The sequence below is a fragment of the Prosopis cineraria genome, unplaced genomic scaffold (assembly GCF_029017545.1).
Source record: "Prosopis cineraria cultivar Desert tree isolate PC_DT_omini unplaced genomic scaffold, ASM2901754v1 PC14, whole genome shotgun sequence".
In the NCBI taxonomy this organism is placed as follows: domain Eukaryota; kingdom Viridiplantae; phylum Streptophyta; class Magnoliopsida; order Fabales; family Fabaceae; genus Prosopis; species Prosopis cineraria.
In genome coordinates this window covers 4,267,346-4,292,914 of record NW_026555345.1, presented here as the reverse complement: position 1 = coordinate 4,292,914, position 25,569 = coordinate 4,267,346, and the positions used below count along the sequence as shown (strand labels likewise).

At 33.5% G+C, this 25,569-nt stretch overlaps 3 protein-coding genes across 3 annotated transcripts; 1 reads left to right on the top strand and 2 right to left on the bottom strand.

Moving 5' to 3' along the window:
- The first annotated feature begins 444 nt into the window (after positions 1-444).
- LOC129292809 (uncharacterized) lies at positions 445-4,078 on the top strand. Its single transcript, XM_054930457.1, has 4 exons — positions 445-598; positions 937-1,219; positions 2,273-2,333; positions 3,217-4,078. The coding sequence occupies exons 1-4, from the start codon at positions 531-533 to the stop codon at positions 3,789-3,791; spliced, it is 987 nt and encodes a 328-aa protein (XP_054786432.1). The 5' UTR covers positions 445-530; the 3' UTR covers positions 3,792-4,078.
- Positions 4,079-4,331: 253 nt separating this feature from the next.
- Positions 4,332-6,285, bottom strand: LOC129292807 (cytochrome P450 89A2-like). The gene has a single exon (XM_054930456.1). The coding sequence runs from the start codon at positions 6,183-6,185 to the stop codon at positions 4,629-4,631; it is 1,557 nt and encodes a 518-aa protein (XP_054786431.1). The 5' UTR covers positions 6,186-6,285; the 3' UTR covers positions 4,332-4,628.
- A 15,832-nt stretch (positions 6,286-22,117) lies between these two features.
- LOC129292540 (cytochrome P450 89A2-like) lies at positions 22,118-24,123 on the bottom strand. Its single transcript, XM_054930101.1, has one exon. It carries the CDS (start codon positions 24,019-24,021, stop codon positions 22,465-22,467), a length of 1,557 nt encoding a protein of 518 aa, XP_054786076.1. The 5' UTR covers positions 24,022-24,123; the 3' UTR covers positions 22,118-22,464.
- Between the last annotated feature and the right edge of the window lie 1,446 nt (positions 24,124-25,569).

The window sequence follows — 25,569 nt, the reverse complement described above, 5'->3', positions numbered from 1 at the left end:
TTAATGAAGATTGCTTGTTATCAAAAAGAAAAAAAATGAATACTCTTAAATGCTTTGTTTTTAATAGTTTAAAATTTATTTTACATCATCTCATAATATAAATTACCAGTGATCCATGCAAAATAATTTATAATTAAATGTACTTTTTTTTTTGTAACAAAGTTGTAAAATTATTCCAACGAACTCTACTATAACAATAAATATCTGCTAGCTAGAAATAAATAGAAGCTATTAAATATTTTGTTTTTATTAGTTAAATATTTATTTCAAACCACTTCAAAGTATATATGCCACTCTGTAATTTTTAAAAAATAATTAATGATTAAATTTGTATTTTTATCCAAAATAAAAGGTAAAGTCACCTATAAATTATAATTTCATAAAATTAGCGTTTTGTTTTGTTTTCGTAACAAAAAATTAACGTAATTTATGACGAGGCAGAAGGATCCGATCTCCGGATAAAAGCAGAAAACGAGCTCCCGAAGCTGACGGTGGCTCAGCCCTAAACGATATAGCAAAAGCAGAATCCTATGTCTCGTCGGGAGGGACGCGATTCCGATTCCAAGAGACGCCATTCTAGGTTCGATCGAGAACCCAGGTAACTTCTCTCTTTCTCTCTCTTACTGTGGTTTTTGAGACACTCGAGTTTTATTTGAATTAGGTCGGTTAGTCTCGCAAGTCATTGAAGAATGGACGCTGTAAGAAACTTTATTAGCAATAGACTAGTACTGTCGCGATGGTTTTGTTTCACTCTCTAGCTCTTTTATGGTCTATTATCTCTATTATCTCTCTTACATAAAACCATACCGTTGAAGGAATTTACTTAATAAATTTGGGTTTTAAATTTGTCAAAGCTGAATACTTCAGATTTTCCTTGATTCCAAATATATAAGAACTCATGTTTAGCGCTGGTTGTTCTGTTTTTTTTTTTTTTAGCCCAAAGAGATCCAAAAGGGATGAAAAACAAGTCAGAGAAAGAGACAGAGTAATAAGTAGCGCCAATGTTGAAAATGGAATTGGAAACCGCACAGACCGAGATCAGAAACACCACCACCAGCTGCAAGTTGGCTTACCTCCTGAGGCCCCCTTAGCTCGTGATCCTAAGCGGGAAGCACGGGCGTTGAACAAAGATTCTGACAAGAAACCCAATTATTGCAATGAGGCACCTAAACGTTCATCTAATCCTACTGAAGTTCCAAGATCTTCCTCCTATTTTCAGGTGTCTTCTAGATATTGGTAACAATGTTTGTTTTTTAATTTCAGTAATTGACCTTCGTGCACGTTAGAAGCCTTGGTAATTTATGTGTTTCTTTATCTGTTACTTGGAATTGACAAAGTTGGCAGTGCTTATTGGCCTATGAACTAAGTCCATACCAGTCATATCAAGTCTGGCCTACGCTGCCTCATAAAAGTTGTTGAAAACCTTTTATAAGTCTACTGATTCAACCCAGAAAGAAAAATTATCAAAATGGAAAAAAATAAAAAGAGAACATTCGCCTCATTCATTTTCAAAATATATTATCTCAAGTACTGTTGCAAAGGAGTAGAAGTACACCGCGGAAAAATATCACTAGCTAAGCTGATGTGGGAAGTTTTATTCCAAGTTATAATAGATTACTTTGTTCTTGGGCATTAAATTTCCTTGGATTGTATACAATCAATCATAATCTATATTGTAAACAGTGACTGTCAAGATGGGGAGGAGTTAATTGGGAGAAAAATAGAAGATGTCAAAGTTTTTTTTTTATCGTTGCATCTTTTACCCATTAAACAGAAGTGTTGATTGATTTCATTTGCTGACTTTTTATGTCCAAATGCAAATCCTTGTTCATCACCTGTTTAACTATTACAGCCTCTTGTGATGGATGACAAGTTATTCAAGGTAGCAAGGATTGTCATCTGATGTAGAGATAAAGGTGAAATATTAACCAAAGATTTTAATTAAAAGGAAAAGAAGCCAAAAGTGAAAGAACATGTTTGCCGTTTCCTTTGAGGGTTAAATATTGTATAAAGTGAGAGTAGTTATCATCATCATCCTTTTATAAGAAGATGAGGAAAGAAAATGTCTTATACTTACAGGATGGATTGGAGGCTTCAGATTAAAACCTTAGTAGGGAACAATATCTGTGTCTCTTAAGAATTGCGTGACATTATCCATTATATGCAAACTATTTTTCTGGTGTGATATAGTGGATTTATGTTTGGATCCTTGCCTTCAAGTACCTTCATGCGTGTTAATATTACGCTTGCCTATGCATGTCTTATAACACAGCATGATGAACGCAGCAGTACTGGGCAAGTTAGACGAAGCTCTGGTCGAATGGCAACTGGTGGTGAGTTCCTTATTTCCATTTTGGATAAATTTACGGTCACCTTTTCTCTTTATCATGTTAGTCATGGCATGAGTCTACTGTATGATGATTTGCAAATTGACTCTATAGCACATCCATTCATTGTTTCACATGCAATAATAAAGGTCTAGCGGTAGCTATAGAAATTATGTTTTTTCCCTCCTTCCAAAGATTGTGTTCTCTTTAGCATGCCTATTTAGAATTGGTGACTTTGGAAATTCTTATGGCTGCTCCTCTTCCTATTTGCTAATTTCTCATTATCTCTTTGGGTTTAAGAATTTGAAATTGGTGCCTTTATAGGTGGTTGATGATTCTGTATCTAGTTTCCTTTAGAGCTACATGAGGTAACAGTGGGTCTCTGATCTGATAACCTTCTAATTCATGCTCGCTGATCGGTTAGCTATTCCTCTCAACTAACTCTTTTGATATCACTTTCCTTTTGGGGAGTATGTCACATCAAGAACATGTTTTAAAGAAGCCTTATTGGTGATTTTCCTTCTGGGAGAGTTCCACTGAAGTCTCTTGTAGCAAAAATTTGGCCACTTAAATTCCTCAAATTGGTTACTTTGTGTTTAAATGAGTGTTACGAAGTTGTTATAAGGTGCAGTTATTTTGTTATGAAATGTTGTGAGAATTCGTACAATAATATTTAAAACAAAAAAAAAAAAAGAAGCGAGAACGGAATTATTTAAAATGAATAAGTAATGTGAACTAGTTGGAACCCTGTAGAATTGAATAACATTAATTGAGAGCTTGGGCTTTATCTTCCACAGTTAGCGGTTTTCGCTCCCAGCTTGTGATATAACAGGCTGGCTGAGTTGTTTGTCATTAAATAATCATATTTATTTACTTATTTTTATTCAAGAACGTGGATGGTGGAAGGATTCAAGGGAGAAGCTTAATGAAAAGGAGACAAGTCACAGGAGAGAGCAAAGAGATGGTGAGAAATCACAAGCCAAACCTGATAATAATACTTCCTTGAGAAAAGATGGTCTTTCTGAAAGGAGATATGATCTACCTCCAACTACAAAGAAGAGGCCTGCATTTAGGGAGAAGAAGATTCCGGTTGATCAGGAGGATGCAAGACCAGCAGCTACAGAGACGGGAAAGTCAAGCCAAACTGATCACCCTCTGGAAAGGAAGGAAAGGAGGGAAGAAAGAAGCTACAATCCTCGCCACTTGGAAAGAGCAGATAAGCAATATGCAGGAGACAAAGCACCCAACAAGAATGAATCTAGGAGGGATGTGTTTTCATCTAGAGGAAGGTACAATGGTAATTACGGAGGAAGAGACAGATTTCAAGGGAGAGAAGACTTTCGTGTCACAAAAACTGGTATTGACAAGTGGAAGCATGATCTGTATCAAGAGGTTAACAACGATCCCATTCCCAAGAATGAGGATGATCAGATTGCGAAGCTGGAAGCGCTTTTGGCTTCATAAATATCAAACAACTGTAAGCATTTGCTACTCTCGTCAGTTGTCACTGCCTGACGCAGAGATCATTAATTAAATTTTTGGCGCGTTCAGGATAATTTCCAGAGATGAATTCCTTCACCTTTGTATTTGCATACACCGCATTTGGGGTAAAGATGTTGGGTCTTCACCAAAATGATGTGTTACTTTTGGCGGAAGCTAATATTGGAGTTTACGGGTGTGTGAGGTTTCCAAAAGATTACTACAGAAGTATTTGTGATGTTATGAAAGCAATTTTCTTTAGTCTGACTTAACACGTTAGCAAGGATTGGCGCAATTCCATGGCTGTGGGTTAAACGTTGAGTCATGTGCTAACAAATTATAAACATGAAAATAAGATGAAAAGATTGTAAACTCCTTAATCACTAATTTCAAAGCATCGATAATTTTGAAGCTGTCGCTCATAACACATAAGAATAAAAGCATCTAGTGGGAAAAAGAACGATATTTCTCGGAGGAAAGCACGATTCCTTTTCTGTATATTAATACATATAAAACAACAGCGAATTAAACTAGAAATTTTGTTCTCATATTTATATCTGATAAACTATTGTACTCCATTTATATCGAGAGTGAAATACAAGCACACATCTGCAAGTATGTTGTGTGAAAAATAGAGACCCTGATACAATGTTTGAATCCAAAAACTAAGGTCACCAAGCTAACCAACCACATTTTGAATCTATTGACAGTGTTCATGCCACACATGTTCAGATGCGTTGATACTAATCATAGGGCGCTCGAAAGCAGGGGAAACCATATTGCTCGTACTTTACAGAGACACAAAAGTTCCACTCGATAGGATTAAATCCTCGGAGATAAATGAACTTGTAATGGAGTTTTCATTACAATGGTGAAAACCTGTTTCTCCGATAGATCAACATCACCATTTGCAGCTGCAGGCTTCCACTCAAAATTCCAAACTAGATTAGCTACAAAGTACTCCAAATGAAGCAGTGCCAAATTATACCCTGGACAAATCCTTCTTCCTACCCCAAAAGGCATCATCTTTATGTCTTTACTTCCCGTTATATCAAATGCTTCACCTCCATCTTTTTCACTGTTCAGGAACCTCTCTGGCTTGAATTCCATTGGATTTTCCCACTCTTTCGGATCCCATCCCATCTCCGCCACCATGACGTTTACACTCCCGTTCTTGGGCACCAAGTAACCATTCAAAACCACATCCTCTGTCACTGCGTGTGGTAGCAGAAAATGCCCAGGTGGGTGACGCCTTAATCCTTCCAAAATTACAGCCTTCAGATATGGCAATCTCATCAAGTCTTCCTCTTTCACTTCCTTGTCCTCCCTCTCACCCACCACGTCTCTTATTTCCTCTACAAGCCTTTGTTGCATATGTGGATACTTCACCAGGTTTGCCATAATCCACTGCAAAGCCGTCGCCGTCGTGTCCGTCCCTGCATTGAGAAACTCAGAACACAGAGAAACGAGTTCACCTTCTTCAAGCTTGCGCTTCTCCTCTGGCAACTGCAAATCCAACAATGTATCCACGTATGACACTGTAACTTCATCTCTGTTGTTATTGTCCTCCCCATCAGTTTTGCTCATCTTCTCTTCCTTGGCTTTCTTTCTCGCTCTTATTAGCGGAATCAACACATCTTTTCGTTCCGTGAGAATTTGGAACAATTCCTCCCAACGCTTGTGGAACAATATTCGGGTAACACTGGGCCAGAAATTTAGCATATTGAATCTTGTGAAGCTCGTAAGTAAACGACGCTCAACATATTCGATATCTTTGATTTGCTTGTCGCCTACCCTCTCACCGAAGCACATGAATACCAGCAAGCAGAACATAGCGTAGTGGAGATGATCAATCACCTTAATGGACTTGCTTGATTCCGAATCAGACCTGAGGCGATTGAGTAGTACGCCCAGAACCCACTTTCGGGTACCCGAGAAGGCTTTGATCCGGGTCGGGTGAAGCATCTCGGAAGTGAGGTTGCGACGAAGCACACGCCATGTTAGGCCGTAGGGAGCAGAGTTGATGGTATGTTGGTTGCTGCTGATGACCCTAGCGGAGGGAAGGGACTTGGGGCGGCTAGAGAAGACGGCGCCGTTTTGAACGAGGGCCTGGTGGGCGAGAGAACGATCGGCGATGAATATAGCAGGACGAGAGCCGACAGGGAGAGTGAAGATGGGACCGTACTTGGCACGAAGGTTTAGGAGAAGAGGTTCGAGCTCAGAGAATGATTTGCGGAGAAGAATAGAAGAACCGATGATGGGAAGGCGGGGAGGGCCAGGAGGGAGAGGAGGGGAGCGAGAGGGGAAGATAAGGTTGAAGAAAGCTCTAAGGAGAAGGCAGAGAAGGAGGGAAACGATGGCGACGAACCAAGCCTCCATGACCGATCATTCATTCAATGACATGGTAGAGACACAGACGGATAGAGCGTATATACGGGTGAGAATTATGAAGGCATATCCGACAAGCGGAAACGCACCGCTAGTCTGTCTGGTCGCGAAAAGGTAAATGGAAAACGTGTGCCGGTGTGATTCTTTTTCTTTTTCTTTTAAATAAGAAAAAACTTCATTCCACTGAGATAAAACCAAACAGCATGGAAAACTATCAGAACAGGGAACAAAACCAATTAAAAACGAACTCATGTATCATATTCCATCTTTAATAAAAGATGGCTTATGATCAAAGATATAAAAATTATTTATTAAAATATGACTAAAACTAGCTAAAGAGTCAGTGTAAGTGTGGTTCTTTCTATAACATAAAGAGTTCTTTTAAATGAAAATGAAAGGAGAAATGACAAATAAATTATTTTAAAACAAAAAAAATAACAATATGATCTTATTAAACATGATAATATTTTCTAAGTCTTCAGAGATTTAATCATCAGTAAAGTTTTTGATGAAACGATGGAAATACCCATTAATTTAGAAAAATATATAACAAAGTTTATTTTCATACACAACTTTAGTTTTGGAATTCACTATTTTAATTGAGTAAATGACTAAAGTGGTTTAATTTATGCATTTGCAACTTTATCTTATCAATTTTCTTCAATCAACAAAGTGGCAAAAAAATTTTTTTTGTTCCTAATTTTGGCTATGGAATTTAGAAGTCTAGTTCAATGAATGACTGAAGTAGCTTAAACATTTTTAACTTGCACTCCCCATTTTTCTTTACTTTTTTAAATTAAGAAGTACATATTTTTGTCATTTCATAAAAAATATTAATAATAATTAGGCCTCTTAAAACTTAAAGGCATTATCATATTTTATAGAATTAAATTATCAATTTTTTTATTTTGAAGAAATTTATTTGTCATTTTGTCAAAACAAAACTTTCGATTCTTAAATTGTTTTTATAAAATTAAAATGTTTTTTTTTAGAATAATGAAACTTTTGAAATATTTATTTTTTGGTTAAGAATTTGGTTTTTAAAATTTAATTTTTATTGATTTTGACCTTTTAAATTTGTTTTAATTATCCATTTAATACTTATTATTTGAATTGAGGTAACAACCTTAAAAAATGTTGATTGATAACAAAATATTGAGTTACCATTCATGTAAATTAATAAAAAAAGGGGAAAGTTGCTTAAAAAGCTTACCACAAATTTAATTGTGAAGACGAACCTAGATACTTTTTTAATATGAGGTCCTTTGTTGGCATTAATTCAGATCTCTAATTGACCAAATTACTCTTATGATTAAAAAAACAAAAGTTGTAAAGGTCCTTCGTCGTTAATATGTTGCACAAGATCATTATCAATGATATGGTATTTTTATGTAAAACAAGGTTCTTTAGTATCAATATGTCAAGCAAGGTATAAATTTTCAAGATATGCAAAATGCATATTCAAATAAATAGAAGTCAATTGTATTTTTTAAAAGGTGCTTGCATATCGTAGAAGAAGAGTTGCATATGGTTGAAGATCTATGTATATTGTCTTAAAACATGATTAAGTGTAAATTTTTAGAATATCTGAAATGCTTATTTGAATAAATGGAAGCCAATTGCATTTCTTTAAAGGTGCTTGCATGTCATGAAAGAAAGCTTGCATATTATTAAAAATACTTACATATTATCTTAAAACATGACACTAAGTATAACTTTTCAAGACATCCAAATTGTATGTTCAAATAAATGAAAACTAATTACATTTCCTCAAAATGTACTTGCATATCATGGAAGAGGGGTTGTGTTTGATTGAAGATACCTGTATATTATCTTAAAACATGACACTAAGTGTAAATTTTTAAGATATTCAAAATGTATATTCAAATATTTTACACCAAGTACAAATTTTCAGAATATACACTCATATTAGCATAAATGGGGAGGTCAAAAGTAAAATACAGCCTTTATCATCACTATTTTTAGGATATTCTTTTGTGATATTCGAATAAAATGAGGAAGGAATGCACCTTGTATTCAAAAATGCCTTTTGCATATTCTAAAAAAGAAGTTTTGATGTCAAAATTTTACATGGAATGCACCTTAATTATATTTGAATATATTTTTTGTATATTTTAAAAAATTTTCATTTTTCAAAAAAATATCAAAGAATATTCTAAATTTTTTCTCATTTTTTAAATTTATGCATAACCTAACAATGAGAATTAGGAAAATCTTGAATAGTTTCAGATAATCAAGAATTGCAAGAGAAATGGGAACAATTTGTTTAAACTAGAATGAGATTGAAAAATGCATAAATTACACTTATGATCACTTATTTAAAAATTTCTGTGTATAAATTTTTCCTATAAGCTGGTGCAATTACAAATCAATAAATTGTAATTCTCCTAGTCCTATCTATAACAAATGAAGAGTTCTCATTTTCTATCCATCTTCACCCCATCTAAGGCTTATGTAGCTGGTTCAATATCAAGTAAGTGAAGAAATATAGGCTGATTTAGACCAAGCATCACTTCCATTCTTCACCTTTTCACAATTAATACCTTTATAACTTTTATATCTTTTCTATTTATTCATTTATTAAAAAATAAAAATAAATTTTTAATTTTTAATTTTTAATTTTTAATTTTTGTTTTAAATTTTAGTTCATCTTTCTTTTTTATTTAAAATTTTTTAAACTATCTAAATAAAGAATTTTAAATATATAAATTTTAAATATAAGATTTAAAATACAAGATTTTAAATCTAAAATTTAAATTTAAATATATCAATCCAAACGTTACGTGACAAAAAGATAATTCTTTCTATAGAATGCTCATCTATTAGTTATGTTATGAAGTCAGAGATGCGTGTGCCCATGAAACTTTCAGTTCAACACTTAATTGAATATTCAAAGCAAAACCGGACCTTTTTAACTCTACAAACATCATTTCTTAGATATTGTATGCCAAAATCAAAGCAAAAACTAAACAGTATATGCAAAAACAAAGACAAAAGAAAAACGAGTAATGAATGTTTAATGAAATCAACAAATCAAGATTTAAATGGCGAAATCAAACCAAGCATTCAAAAAATGAAGGTGAATCAACTGATCTAATCAACCGACTAATGCATTAAAAACGAAAAACATGCATCAACAAATGGAAGTGATCAAACAAGCCTGTTCAATCAAAGAAGTAAATCAAAACCGTAGAGAACTTTGTAGATAGAATCGGTGAGATTTGTCCTTTTCATTTTGCTGTGGTGACATGGTCTTTGTTGGTAAATTTGGTCTTGAAAGCAAAGGATCATCAACTCACAGGATTAAGAAAGAATGAGCAACGATTGATGATGTGAGGAAGAGGATGGGTAATCAGCGATCGGTGCTGTGAATGAAGAAAGACATTTTGGTCTTTTGCTAGTCTCATTTTATACCACTGAAGGACCTCATATTTGAAAAGTTTTCAAGTTCCTCTCCACAATTAAACTTGTGGTGCAGTTTTTTTTTTCTTTTAAGGAAACGTGATTATGTATTATAAAATAAAACGACAACACACAACATAAAAGCCTGTAAAATTAGAAAACAACTCAACATGGACTAGAGACAAACAACGGCACCAAAATAAAAAAGACAAACACAAAAAGGCGCAACTTTAAACTCGTTGGTTTATCTTTTTTGTTAATTTTTTTTAAAGGTGGGGTTGTGGGTTTTTAATTTATCACACCACTATCTAATCTAATTTTTTTAAATTTAGTTTATCTTTTTGGTCGTTGTTAAGCGAGGTGGAATCTAGTCACCTACATAAAATCGTCATCACGTAGTGTGGGAACCTATGGAAGGGTTGATATAGGGCAAGGGGTTTTAAGGCTTAAGATAAAATGAGTAAAGTAACTTAATATATAATAATTCATCGGTCGTCATACTTTTTATTTGACATTGTTTACCGCTAAATAATAAAAAAAAATAAACACTCAGTATTTTATATTTTAAAAAATAAAACTTATATTAAAAAGGAACAAGCACATATGATAGCGAATAGTACATAGGCAAAAACACAAAGCTCCTACTCAATGGTGATTGCTCCGATGCTTTAATTGGATTCAAAAATATAAAAAAAGATTACAGCACCAAAAGGTATCCGATGATCGATGCTTTTTTCAAGCTCTAGAATAGAAACAAAAAAGTGGAAGCGTGAAGAAAGTGAGAGATGATGATGCCATAATAGAAATTGTAGAAAAAGAATGAATAATAATTAATGGCCGGACCAATCCTATAATTAAATATTAGGGAGAATTTTAAATATAAAATAAGGATGTGACTTAATTATTAATAAGTCTTAAAAAATTTAAAATTTCAATTCAGTTTATAGGAATAAAAGTAAAAATAATTTTTACTATGAAAAATTAAAGTACTCTTCACTTATTATAATGAATCACTAGATGTTAATTTTTTTACTTTATTCATTAATTTATTAATATCACTTATAAATTGTACCTATTTGTTAAACAAGTAGTAACATTAGTTGTTAATTTATTAACTTTACTTATTAATTTACTAATATTAATTGTAAATTACAAGACTTGTCAGTAATTTATAATTGATGTTAGTAAATTATAAGACTTGTCAATAATTTATAATTGATGTTAGTAAATTACAAGCTCTATCAGTAATTTTCAACTGATATTAATAAATTAATAAGTAAAATTAGCAATTTAAAAATGATATTGCTACTTATGATTGAATAATTAATGTCAAGTCTTATGTAATTATTGATATGTCAATTTATGTGATTTGTAGCTCATATTAGTAAATTAATAAGTAAAATAAAAAAATTAATAATTAGTGATTCTGCATAATAAGCAAAGGGTACTTTGATCTTTTTATAGTTATAGTTATTTTTAATTTTATCTCTTTAAACTGGACTAAATTTTTAGAATTTTTTAGATTTACTAATAATTAAGTCATATCCTTAATCCTTATTCAAAATTCTCCCTAAATATTATCTTAAGAATATGAAAATGTTTTAAATGAGAAAAAAAATTGGAGTTTTATTTATTTTTTTCATTTGTCATTTATTACATAACGATACAAATATATCTATTTAATTTAAATATACTCAGGGTATTTAGGTTTTTTGGGGGAGCCTTAGGCAATTGTCTTATCTGCCAATGGGTTCCCACGGCCCTTAATTGACGTACGTACGTACGTACACACACATATTTATTATAATCAAAGGAAAATCCAAATACAAAACACTAAATAAAAAAAACAAAGCTATATGAAAAGAAAGCACTAGCCAGGGTCAACTCCCCTTATCAGGCTGCTGGCCTCAAAACCAGTTAATCCTCAAGTAAGTAGTTTGTCAAACTGATGCCACGTCATCTTTTATTGAAGAAAATATGAAACTACATATTATTACAAGGGAAAATTATATTAAAGTTTTACATAAAAAAATTATCTAAGGTCCATTAATAATTGATATAAGGTCATCTTATAAATAGACTTATGTCATTTATTAATGGACCTTGCAATTATTTTAATATTGTAAACGGTTTCATGTCAGTTGTTAATGAATCCTATAATAATATAATTAATTTTTTGGTTTAGAATTTGTATATAATTTTCTCTTATTATAATTATAAAATAAAAACTATTCCATAAAATATCCCAAACAAAATTAAACCTATGATAATAGACTTTGATTGACCACGTCAAGCCTACAAACGACACACCACCTTTTTCCGGCCAGCACAAACGGTACAACACTTAACATAAACATGCCAGGAAACATAGAAGTTATGTTCGTAGACCACTCCAGCGATTCCGCAGAGAGACCAAACTAGTTTCAGCGATTGGAATAGAGTGAAGATGAAGAGCAATGGTAAGCATCAGAACAGCCTAAACTGACATTCATCGGGAGTATCTGAAGAACCTGCTGATATATATCGTATCATCTTCAATACAAAGAGTTCATAAGTGACAACTATAATCTCCATGATTATTTGGTTGGAACAAAAGAGTTTTATTGACAACTATAATCCAAAGTTGGTCGATGTAGTCTCAACAAATATGGATACATGTGAAGATAGGAAATGGCTTCTCTTGGTCATAGAAGAATGGAAGCTGTAAGAAATTTTATTGGCAATAGATTAATACTGTCACGATGGTTTTCTTGCACTCTAGCTCTTTTATGGTCTATTATCTCTCTTACATAAAACCATACCGTTGAAGGAATTTGCTCAATAAATTTGGGTTTAAATTTGTCAAAACTGAATACTTTAGATTTTCCTTAATTCCAAATATATAATAACTCATGTTTAGCGCTGGTGGTCCTGTTTTTTTTTAAGCCCAAAAAGATCCAAAAGGGATGAAAAACAAGTCAGAGAAAGAGACAGGGTAAGAAGTAGAGCCAAACATGAAAATGGAATTGGAAACCGCATAGACCGAGATCAGAAACACCGCCACCTGCTGCAAGTTGGCTTACCTCCTGAGGCCCCCTTAGCTCATGATCCTAAGCGGAAGCACGGGCTGTGAACAAAGTTTCTGACAAGAAACCAAATTATTGCAATGAGGCACCTAAACGTTCATCTAATCCTACTGAAGTTCCAAGATCTTCCTCCTATTTTCAGGTATCTTCTAAATATTGGTAACAATGATTGTTTTTGAAATTTAGTATTTGACATTTTTGCACGTTAGAAGTTTTGGTAATTTTTGTGTTTCTTTATATGTTACTTGGAATTGACAGAGTTGGCAGTGCTTATTGGCCTATGAAATATGTCCATACCATTCATATCAAGTCTGGCCTACGTTGCCTCGTAAAAGTTGTTGAAAACCTTTATAAGTCTACTGATTCAACCCGGAAAGAAAAATTATCAAAATGGAAAAAATAAAAAGAGAACATTCGCCTAATTCATTTTCAAAATATATTATCTCAAGTACTGTTGCAAGGGAGTAGAAGTACACCGCGGAAAAATATCACTAGCTGAGCTGATGTGGGAAGATTTATTCCAAGTTATAATAGATTACTTTGTTCTCAGGCATTAAATTTCCTTGGCATGTATACAATAAATCTTAATCTATATTGTAAACAGTGACTGTGTCAAGAGGGGAAGGAGTTAATTGGGAGAAAAATAAACGATGTCAAAGTTCTTTTTTATTGTACCATCTTTTACCCATTAAACAGAAATGTTGATTGATTTCATTCGCTGACTTTTATGTCCAAATGCAAATCCTTGTTCATCACCTGTTTAACTATTACAGCCTCTTGTGATGGATGACAAGTTATTCAAGGTAGCAAGTATTGTCACCTGATGTGGAGATAAAGGTGAAATATTAACCAAAGATTTTAATTAAAAGGAAAAGAAGCCAACAGTGAAAGAAAATGTCTGCAGTTTCCTTTGAAGGTTAAATATTGTATGAAGTGAGAGTAGTTATCATCATCATTTTTTTTATAAGAAGATCAGGAAAGAAAATGTCTTGCTCTTACAGGATGGATTGGAGGCTTCAGACTAAAACCATAGTAGGGAACAATATCTGTGTCTCTTAAGAATTGCCTGATATTATCCATCATATGCAAACTATTTTTCTGGTGTGATATAGTGGGATTTATGTTTGGATCCTTGCCTTCAAGTGCCTTCATGGGTGTTAATATTAGGCTTGCCTATGCATGTCTTATAACACAGCGTGATGAACACAGCAGTACTGGGCAAGTTAGGCGAAGCTCTGGTCAAATGGCAACTGGTGGTGAGTTCCTTATTTCCATTTTGGACAAATTTACTTTCAGCTTTTTTCTTCGTTGTTATCGTGTTAGTCATGGCATGAGACTACTGTATGATGATTTGCAAATTGACTCTATAGCACATCCATTCATTGTTTCACATGCAATAATAAAGGTCTAGCAGTAGCTATAGAAATTATGTTTTTTCCCTCCTTCCAAAGATTGTGTTCTCTCAAGCATGCCTATTTAGAATTGGTGACTTTGGAAATTCTTGTGGTTGCTCCTCTTCTTTTTTGCTAATTTCTCTTTACCCCTTTTGGTTTAAGAATTTCAAATTGGCGCCTTTATAGGTGGTTGATACTGAAAAGAGAGAGAATGAACATAATATCTGAAAAAGTATTCTGTTTTATTCAATTAATATTTGGATACATAACTCTGATTATATAGGTGTCAATTAGACGGACTTAGCGAAGTGGGCTTAGTAACAGACTTAATAACAGTTCATAACAGATTAACAGATCATGACAGAAGGCTTAACAGTACAGCTGTGTACTCTAATATTCTCCCCACTCGAGGAAAAAAAAAACAGTCAGTGTTGAACAAAACAAACAAGGTCTAAGAGAACTCTCATCTTGTCTCGAAGGTAAAAAAATAGAGCATGCGGTAATGGCTTTGTAAGAGCATCGACAACTTGTTCTGTAGCAGGAACGTAATTGACTTAGACCAAACCAGCAGCAACTTTTTCCCTAATGAAGTGAATATCCAATTCAACATGTTTGGTTTTGGCATGGTGAACGGGATTGGCAGCTAAGGACACTGCATTGGTGTTATCACACCAAATAGGAGTACCAGTAATAGAGACATGAAGATCCTTCAAAAGAGCTATAAGCTACATAACCCCAGTAACAGCATGAGCAACACTCCGATACTCAGCTTTAGCAGCTGACCATGAAACAACTTGTTTTTTAGACAGCTAAATGATAGGATTGGAGCTGAGATTAACACAAATACCACTTGTAGATCATCGATTCTCATAGTCGTTACCCTAATCTGCATCAGCGAACCCTTGAACTACAAAATGACCAATGGGTTTATTGAGCAAGCCATAATGAATGGTGCCACTCAAATATTGAAGAAGGCATTTAACACAATTCCAATGAACAACACCCGGCTTATGCATAAACTGGCTAAGATGATTAACAGAGAACGCAATATCATGTCTGGTATAACAGACATATTGCAAAGCACCCAAAGTACTGCAATAGGGTGTAGGATCCTCTAAAAAAGCAAAGTCAGCAGTATTGGTTTCAAGATCATCAGAATCATTTGAGTCAGTAGATTTACCATTTGCAGAGGAAGCAAAAGCAGACTTGTGCCTCTGTACTAATTGAATATTAGTAGCCATTGGAGTTACACAGGACTTGGCATCAATCCTTTGAGTTTGCTTAAGAAGCTCAGTAATATATTTTTGTTGGTTGAGATGTAAGCCAACAGCAGATCGAGAAATATCAACACCCAAAAAATGAGAAACCTCACCCAGATCTTTAAGTGTGAAAAGACGTCCCATTCAGAGATGAGACGTTTGAGTTCATTGGCGTCACTACGGGTGAGCATACAGTTAGTTCAGTCGATTCAATTTCAATCTTTTTAAAACCAATCGATCAAATTATATAAAAAATTTGAAAATCAAATTGAATATAATGCATAACCAAATTAAAACCGAATTGAATTATAATGGTTCGATTCGATTGGTATATTTAATTTATGGCTTTGATTTGGGTCTATAAAAGTCTAATTGTTTATATATTTTTTTATTCAATTTTTTTTCTTGATGTTGAAGGCCCAACAAAAAATAGCAATCTTATACTATAATTCATAAAAAATTAATAAGACTCAATACTGTTGTACTAAAAACTAAACTATCGAAATAAAAAATAAACATCACATTAAACAAAGAAAATGTTACTGCTGCAAGTAGTAAAAAGATATTTCTCACTCATCTAAATGAGAATTTATTCACATTTTCAAAAATATGGATAATTCAATCGATTCGATTTATTTGGTTTTAAAATTTTCAGACTAAATCGAATCGATTAATCAAAATTTTCTTTAAAAAAAATCGAATCAAACCGAAAACTAAAAAACTAAATAAACCGAATCAAATAGATAAAATTTGATTTAACTTGATTCAATTTTTGATTTCGATTCAGTTTTGCTCACCCTCGGGTGTCACTGCCCGTAAGTAGAAGGTCATCAACATAGACAACTAAGTAGGCAATAGATGTATCAGTCTTGCGAATAAAAACACAAGCATCAGCATAAGAAAAGACAAAACCAAGAGAATCGAGAGCTTCTTTAAGTTTATGAAACCATGCAAGAGGGGCTTGTTTTAAGCCATATAGTGAACAAAGAAGCCGATAAACCAATGGAGAACCATCTGAAGCAAGCTGCTCAAAACCAGAAGGCTGGTCCATATAAACCTCTTCAACAAAAGTACCATTAAGAAAAACATTATTAAAATCAAGTTGATGTGAAGGCCAAGAGTGAGTAACAGCCAAAGAGATAAGAACACGAACGGTAGATGGCGTAACTACAGGACTGAATGTGTTAGTATAATTAGCACCAGGTTCTTGAGAATAGCCTTTGGCTACTAATCGAGCCTTGAACTTTGTAGGTAACTTAAGGTGAAAAATCCACTTACATCCAGCTGTCTTTCGTCCAGTAGGTAATGGCATAAGATCCCATGTGCGAAATTTGAGAAGAGCATTATATTCATCATGACCAGCATGAGCCCAGTTATGCAGGAGGAGCATCATCAGCATCAATAAGAAAGATTTTAGGTTTGAAAATGCCATCCTTAGCATGACTGGTCACGGGATGAATATTAGAAGGAGGTGGGGTTAACAAAATTGAAGATGATGGGGGAACAGAATGTGAGCTGTCATAGGATAAAGTGGGTGAAGAAGAGGATAGCCGAGGAGAGGTAGGGAACGAAGAAGAAGAGGAAGAAGGTACTGGTGATGGGCTAGGTAAAGGTCATGGAGAAAGTGAGTCAATAGAAGGATGGGCGCAAGTAAATAATGGCAGAGGTTGAAAAGAGGAGAAATTAAAGGATAAGACAGAAGACTTGACAGGTGGATAAGTTAGACCAGGTAATACATGCACATGGAAAATGACATGTCAGGAGATGTACAGTCTGCCAGTAGTAGTATCTAAGCACTTGGAGCCCTTATGTTGAGAGCTATAGCCCAGGAAAATACACGCAGCAAAATGAAATTCAAGCTTACAAGTATTATAGGCATGCAAACATGGGAAGCATTGACACCCAAACACCTTTAGAATATTGAAGTTAGGAGATAAACCATAGAGCTTTTAAAAAGGAGAACAGTCACCAAGAGCCTTAATAGTAAGACGATTCATTAAGAAAACTATAGTATGAAAAGCATCAGGCCAAAAATATAATGGCAAGGAAGCATGATCCAGAAGAGAAAGACCAATCTCCACAATCTGCTGATGCTTGCGTTCAACAGTACCGTTTTGCTCAGATGTGTATGAACGAGTAAATCGGTGTTGAATACCACACTCAGACAAAAACTTAATGAAAGCTACAAATTCGCCACCATTGTCAGACTATAGTTGTTGAATTTTAGAGTTAAACTGTAATTCAGCAGAGGCTTTGAATAAGCGAAAAGCAATAATTGTATCAGATTTCTTTTTAAGAAAATATATCCACATAAAACATGTATAGGTCATCAACAAAAAAAAATTGTAATATGAGTATCCATTAGAAATAAGGGGATCAGGACCCTAAAGATCAACCAATACAAGTTAAGTTGTATGTCTTCTTCTCACTTTATTTATCTCTTAAAATTATGCATTAATTGAGGGATTGTTGTATTTTTCTTCTATTGATTAGAAAGGTATTAAGCTGCTAATATAATACATTGCAAGCTACTTAGTGCCTATTAATATATGCAGATAATTATGTGCCAAACATGCCCCTTGTGGTCTTTTTGATGTAGATGCATGGCAAAATTTAACTTTCCAGACTTAAACATGGTCTGGTGCAATTTCTCTACTTTGTAATATAGAAGAGGTGATGGAATGAAGCATTAACCTTCTTTGAAGCTATTGACAAGTTTTTTATGTTTATATGAGATGTAGGTAGTCGAGTTATGCTTTTTGTTTTGTGGATTGCAATGTTAGGCCTTCTTGGTGGTAAATTTTGTTTGGTGTAGACAATTGAGAATACTATAATAAGTTTTTATGCTCAAGTTAGACCATGATGATAACTGATGACAGAATTATGGATATGCTTCATGGGTTTAAAAAGAGCATGGGAGAAGGGGCGTAGAAAGGATTTGCTGAAAAGTGATTGTGTTGTGGCTCTCGAGATAATTAGGGCTCCCTATAGTGAAAGGCATGCTAATAGAGATATAAAATGATCAAATCCCTTATCCAGAGAGAATGGACAATGGATGTTACGCCAATGGAAAGACAGTTGGACATGGAAGCTGAGATTACTTAGCAAAAAATGCCCTATCTCCTCGCCTTGGCTTTCCTCATACATTATTAGAAAAATATAAATTAATGAGAAAATTTAGTGAGAGATTATTTATTCATCTTTAAAATATCAATTAACGAAGAAATTAGTGAGAGATATTGATTTTGTAACTCGATTTAAAATTAGTAAGGAACTATCAATCTCTTTTTAAAATAAGCTAATTAATAAGAAAAATAGCAAAAACTACCAATTCATCTCTAAAATAAGACAATTAACAAGAAACATAACGAGGGACTACCAATCCCTCTTTAAAATAAGATAATTAGAGAGGGATTATTATAAAAAAAATTAACTTTTGGTAATGACTTTTAATTATATATTTAATTATTTTTATTAAAATAAAAATTAACTAAAAAATTATAATAAAATTATTTAATATTTAATATTTTATTTATTTTAAGTTAATTTTTATTAATAAAATAATATTCTATTAAAAATATAATATAAGAATAATTTAAATAAAATATAAATATTTTTAACATGTTAATAATTGAAAATAAAATTTAATATGTATATATGTGTATTTTTTTAATACATTAGTTAATATATTTATGTAGTTAAATAATATATATCTAATTTCTCATATAATGACTGTTGGCACCTTTCATTTCAACTGGCAAAGCAGGAGATTATAAGACTTGAAAGGTATGAAATCAGGGATTTAAGTCTTGACTTTGGCATAAACATAATAAATATGTGACATGATAAGGAGCAAATGATATGGCACAAGGTGAATAATAGCATATTATGAATTATCGCACACGTGGTGAGTGATGAGATACAAGATGATAGGTGACATGGCTTTGACAAGGCACGAGATTATTGGTGATATGTCACAAGTTGACATACACATGACAGGTAATGTAGCATTACCATTTTTAAATATAGATACATTTAGAGAGAGATTAATTCCTTACTAAAGTTATTAAATTTTGAATAGTATTAATGAGGGGTTTAGCGAGGAATTTGATTCCTTGCTAATTTTTAATGAGGGATCGAGTCCCTTATTAATTAGCAAGAAAAATACAATTTCTCATTAAATTTAATGAGTCTTTTTTTAAGTACGAATTCGCTAAAATGTAATTTAGCAATTAAAAATTGTATTTAACAAATTTCATTTTTCTAGCGGTGATAATGTTGGGAACTCCATTGAAGGTTTTTTTGGTGCTGATAGTTTAAGTTAATTTTGTGGTTTTTCATTTTTGCTTTCCTTTGTATAAAAAAGTATTGTAATAAATTTACAGTATTATAGTAAGGATTGTTCTTCTTTTACTTTGCGAGAAATGCAAATTTGCTTTTCTTTTGCATCATTGAATATGTGAGTTTTTTTTTGTTCGACAGGAGCACTCATGGTGTTGCATGACACATTTGTTTTGTGGCATCTTATTCTAATGCACATTGAATGAGATGTTGAAAATTGCAATGAGTTTACATGTTTATACTAATTTCTATGCAAGTAATTTTTTTAATACAATGTTCAAGTAATTTTAACCTGAGTTACACAGTTGGTATATGTAAAATTTTATTTTTCATTTACAATTATTGAGCATAACTCATTTTAAATTTGGCCCAATTTCAATATAAAATTCAATTCAATATTTACTATGAGGAAACAAGTCGAGCATTACAAAATCTTAATTATCATACTAGAAAGAAGAAAACAAGTATGTGATCCTATAAGTTACTTGTACTTATGAGAAATCATTGCAAGTTGACTATAACCAATGTTAAAATCTTCCTTTCATAGAACTTTTGTGCAAAACATTCTATCATAATTCTGATCTTCATTTTATATAATTTTTAAGTAGATTAATTTATACATAATTCAATTAGACGTTACTTGTAATCTCTTGGGGTAGAGAGTAAAAGTTAGCTACATTCAAAATAACAATAGTTGTTTGTTTAAAAAAAAATAGTTGTTTTAGTATAAAAAGGATGTGAAGTCCATAAAATTATATCGTGGAGGCATTATATATAAATTTAAAATATGTGCACGTGATAGATGAAGACATTACATTTAAAATAAAAAATTGTAGAACATAATATCATAAATAGATAGTTAACAATTACAATTTCCTTGCATAAAAGGTAAGAAAACAAACAAATCTTGCAATTAACAGATTATCTATGAATTAATCATTATATTTTATCAACATTTATATATAAATAATCTTTTGTTGTATTGCACGGGGAAGTAAAAGTATGATATGTGGTATTGTCAAGGTAAGAAACATGGATGGGCTATAGATTTTGATGCATGATCATAAAAATATTAGTAGAAGAGCAACCACGTTCTAATTGGCATCCCTTTTATCTTGATTCCATTAAGTTGTAGTAATGGATTCACATTTCTTTATTATTATGGAGGTTGAGAATAGATAAGATTTTTTTTTTTTTTTGGTTAGGAATGCTTTCTATTATGTAACAAACTGATGACATCACAACTAATATAGCGTCAATCAAAAAATTATAAAGTGTGATATTTAATTTGATATAGGCACGGGTAGCAAAATCTAGTTAATTAAATTTTTGGTGCGTTCAGGATAATTTCAAGAGATGAATTCTTTCACCTACTTAGCTCAAGGTATATTAATCTGGAAATTGTATTTGCATTTGGGGTAAGACGTTGGGTCTCCACCAATATTATCAATGCTAATATTGGAGCTTACGGGTGTGTGAGGTTTCCAAAATATTACTGCAGAAGCATTTGTGATGTTAGGAAAGCAATTTTCTTTAGTCTAACTTAACACGCTGGCAAGGATTGGCGCAATTTCATGGCCGTGGATTAAGCATTGAGCATGTCCTAACAAATTATAAACATGAAAATAAGATGAAAAGATTGTAAAGTCCTTAATCACTAATTTCAAAGCATTGATAATTTTGAAAAAAGCTAGCTCATTAAGGTATATAATGCATCCGCTTATATAAGCGAGACCCTCTCCAAGTACCGTTGATATAAGGAAAAATTGAAGATTTCACATAGTACTTTTGATCGAAAAATCAATCTTATTTATTTCGTACCTTTCGCTCAATTGGAAAATGGGTCAGATTCTATAGGATCAATCCTATGGGACTTAAGGAATGATGGAAGGAAATAAAAAAGAAATCAAAAAAGAAAAATAATGAAAAAAATAAAAATGAAGTAGAAGAGTCCAGATTCCAATTGATTCTTGAAGAATGAGGGGCAAAAGGATTGATCGAGAAAGATTTCTTGTTTTTATTAGAAAATCGTGATTGAATCCACATATGTTTGGTAAAAAGAATAATATTCTCCTTTGAGAATAATCAAAAAGAAAAGTGTTCAATTGGAACATGAAAATGTGACTAAATTGGTCCTAGTTACTCTTCGAGACGGAGTGGAAGAAGGAGGGAGATTCTCGAATGAGGAAAAAGATCCAATGACTTTGAAAGAATTGAACGAGAAGCCGTATAAAGTAAAAATTTCATGTATAGTTTGTGACACGTCATGAGTATCACTTTATGATGGAGCCATTATTCTCTTTTTAAAAAACTAACCTATTAAAATATGCAGGACACTCACTTATATAGTGAAGACCCTCTTCAAGTACCTTCGATATGGGACCTAACATGTCACTCATAACACGCAAGAATAAAAGCATCTAGTGGGGAAAAGAACGATATTCCTCGAAGTAAACCACGATTCCTTTTCTGTATATTAATACATAAAGAGCAACAGCGAATTAAACTAGAAATTTTGTTCTCATGTTTATCTCCGATAATATACTATTATACTCCATTTATATCGGGAGAGAAATTCAAGCACACATCTGCAAGTATGTTGTGTGAAAAATAGAGACCCTAATACAATGTTTGAATCCAAAAACTAAGGTCACCTAATCAACCACAATTTGAGATCTATTGACAGTATTCATGCCACATGTTCAGATGCATTAATATTAATCATAGGACCCTAGAAAGCAGGGGAAACCATATTCCTCAAGAGACATGAAAATTCCACTCGATAGGGTTAAATCCTCGGAGATATATGAACTTGCAATGGATTTTTCATTACAATGGTGAATACATGTTTCTCTGATAGATCAACATCACCATTTGCAGCTGCTGGCTTCCACTCAAAATTCCAAACTAGATTAGCTACAAAGTACTCCAAATGAAGCAGTGCCAAATTATAACCAGGACATATCCTTCTTCCTACCCCAAAAGGCATCATCTTTATCTCTTTCCTTCCCGTAATATCGAATACTTCACCTCCATCTTTTTCACTGTTCAGGAACCTCTCTGGCTTGAATTCCATTGGATTTTCCCACTCTTTTGGATCCCATCCCATCTCCGCCACCATGACATTTACACTCCCATTCTTAGGCACTAAGTAACCATTCAAAACCACATCCTCTGTCACTGCGTGAGGTAGCAGAAAATGTCCAGGTGGATGACGCCTTAATCCTTCCAAAATCACAGCCTTCAGATATGGCAATCTCATCAAGTCTTCCTCTTTCACTTCCTTGTCCTCCCTCTCACCCACCACGTCTCTTATTTCCTCTACAAGCCTTTGTTGCATATGTGGATACTTCACCAGGTTTGCCATAATCCACTGCAAAGCCGTCGCCGTCGTGTCCGTCCCTGCATTGAGAAACTCAGAACACAGAGAAACGAGTTCACCTTCTTCAAGCTTGCGCTTCTCCTCTGGCAACTGCAAATCCAACAATGTATCCACGTATGATACTGTAACTTCATCTCTGTTGTTATTGTCCTCCCCATCAGTTCTGCTCATCTTCTCTTCCTTGGCTTTCTTTCTCGCTCTTATTAGCGGAATCAACACATCTTTTCGTTCCGTGAGAATTTGGAACAATTCCTCCCAACGCTTGTGGAACAAGATTCGGGTAACACTGGGCCAGAAATTTAGCATATTGAATCTTGTGAAGCTCGTAAGTAAACGACGCTCAACATATTCGATATCTTTGATTTGCTTGTCGCCTACCCTCTCACCGAAGCACATGAATACCAGCAAGCAGAACATAGCGTAGTGGAGATGATCAATCACCTTAATGGACTTGCTTGATTCCGAATCAGACCTGAGGCGATTGAGGAGCTCGTCCAGAACCCATTTTCGGGTACCCGAGAAGGCTTTGATCCGGGTCGGGTGAAGCATCTCGGAAGTGAGGTTGCGACGAAGCACACGCCATGTTGGGCCGTAGGGAGCAGAGTTGATGGTATGTTGGTTGCAGTTGATGACCCTAGCGGAGGGAAGGGACTTGGGGCGGCTAGAGAAGACGGCGCCGTTTTGAACGAGGGCCTGGTGGGCGAGAGAACGATCGGCGATGAATATAGGAGGACGAAAGCCGAGGGGGAGAGTGAAGATGGGTCCGTACTTGGCACGAAGGTTTAGGAGAAGAGGTTCGAGCTCGGAGAATGATTTGCGGAGAAGAATCGAAGAACCGATGATGGGAAGACGGGGAGGGCCAGGAGGAAGAGGAGGGGAGCGAGAGGGGAAGAGAAGGTTGAAGAAAGCTCTGAGGAGAAGACAGAGAAGGAGGGAAACGATGGCGACGAACCAAGCCTCCATGACCGGTCGTTCATTCAATGATATGGTACAGACAGAGACGGATAGAGTGTATATGCGAGTGAACAAAAATTATCAAGGCATATCCAAGAAGCGGAGGACGCACAGCTAGTCCGGTCGTGAAAAGATAAATGGATAGCGTGCCTGTCTGGTTCTTTCTATAAAATAAAACTAACCACAACCCCGTGTGATGCACGAATTGATCAAAATAAAAATAATTAAATTTAAAAAATAATAGTATAAATCATATAAATGTAACTATAATATATGCAATGTGTTAAGAAATGAAATAAGATATTATTTTTCAAAAGCGTATGTATTTGTCAAAAAAAAATCAATAAAAAAGTCATAGTTCACTGCATATCATAGTTTAAAAAAATTATTCATAAATAAACCATACATTCGTAATTTGGAGATTTTGAAAAATCTTATAAAAAATCACATTGATAGTGGTTGTCTTGCCTTGCGTATCACTGTCGTGAATTAATATTCTCAAGCCATCTATGCTTCTAATTTTAGAAAGTACAACATACAGTTCACCATGTGTAAAAATTAATCTTAGCAAATAAGGACCAACATTATATAATGATTGACCTTAACTTTTGTTTATAGTCATTGCGAAAGAAAAAATGATTGGAAACTATTTTTTTGCATGCGTTCAGAAGGATTCATATTCATCCTATGTATAAGAACCTTTTGATTTGGGCTTGAGTAATTATACATTTGCCAAGCTTTGTAATCTGCAATCTTGTACCATTATATACTTCTGACGCTTGGTCAACATTTCTAAAAAGCATTACTGGTGCACCAATCTTGAGTGTAAGTTTATGAGGAGGAAGGCCAAAACTAGTAATTGTGTTAAGAAACTCAATAGTGTAAAGATTCTCAAATGAGTCACTGTCTTATGATGATCTGCAAACAGAACCGTAACTAAAATATTCTTCTACTTCACCAGGTAAAATATCACACATGAATTCATTTATTTGGTTAATGCACTCTAGATTGGTGCAAGGATTGCCCAATCATTAAAGTATGTTGTGTTTGGAAAATTTTCCAATAATTCTGAATATGTGGATGAGACAATTGCAGCCAAAAGATCCTTGTATGAAGTAATCAATATCTCTGTCAGGATTTCAATATTTACAATGCCATCATCTAATTGTCCAACCTTCCCATCTCTAACATCTAATAACCATTGTGAGAATTTATGTACTTTTTCACATTCTGGAGAAGATAAAGATGATATCAACTGCATGTTTTTTGTCAATTGTATATTTTGTATTAATTCCACAAGTATGAAGAACTTTACTTAAATTAATTTTTATTAATTTTTTCCTTTTAAATTCATTTCAGTTGTGAAACAAATTTGTATTTTTTAAAATTAATAGGTATTTTTATTATTTCATCAAAATTTTTAATAATAATTTGATCTCTTAAAATTTAGAAAGCATTATTATATTTTGCTGGATTAAATTGTTATTTTTTTATTTTGAAAAGATTTATTTATCATTTTTCCTTTCATTTTCATTTTATAAAAACAAAGCTTTTTAA

Bases quoted from the DNA above. Each gene is read 5' to 3' on its own strand.
- LOC129292809 (XM_054930457.1), top strand. From the start codon at position 531: ATGTCTCGTCGGGAGGGACGCGATTCCGATTCCAAGAGACGCCATTCT. The intron at 599-936 runs GTAACTTCTCTC...TTTTTTTTTTAG, and splicing joins AGGTTCGATCGAGAACCCAG to CCCAAAGAGATCCAAAAGGG. The intron at 1,220-2,272 runs GTGTCTTCTAGA...CTTATAACACAG, and splicing joins GATCTTCCTCCTATTTTCAG to CATGATGAACGCAGCAGTAC.
- LOC129292807 (XM_054930456.1), bottom strand. From the start codon at position 6,185: ATGGAGGCTTGGTTCGTCGCCATCGTTTCCCTCCTTCTCTGCCTTCTC.
- LOC129292540 (XM_054930101.1), bottom strand. From the start codon at position 24,021: ATGGAGGCTTGGTTCGTCGCCATCGTTTCCCTCCTTCTCTGTCTTCTC.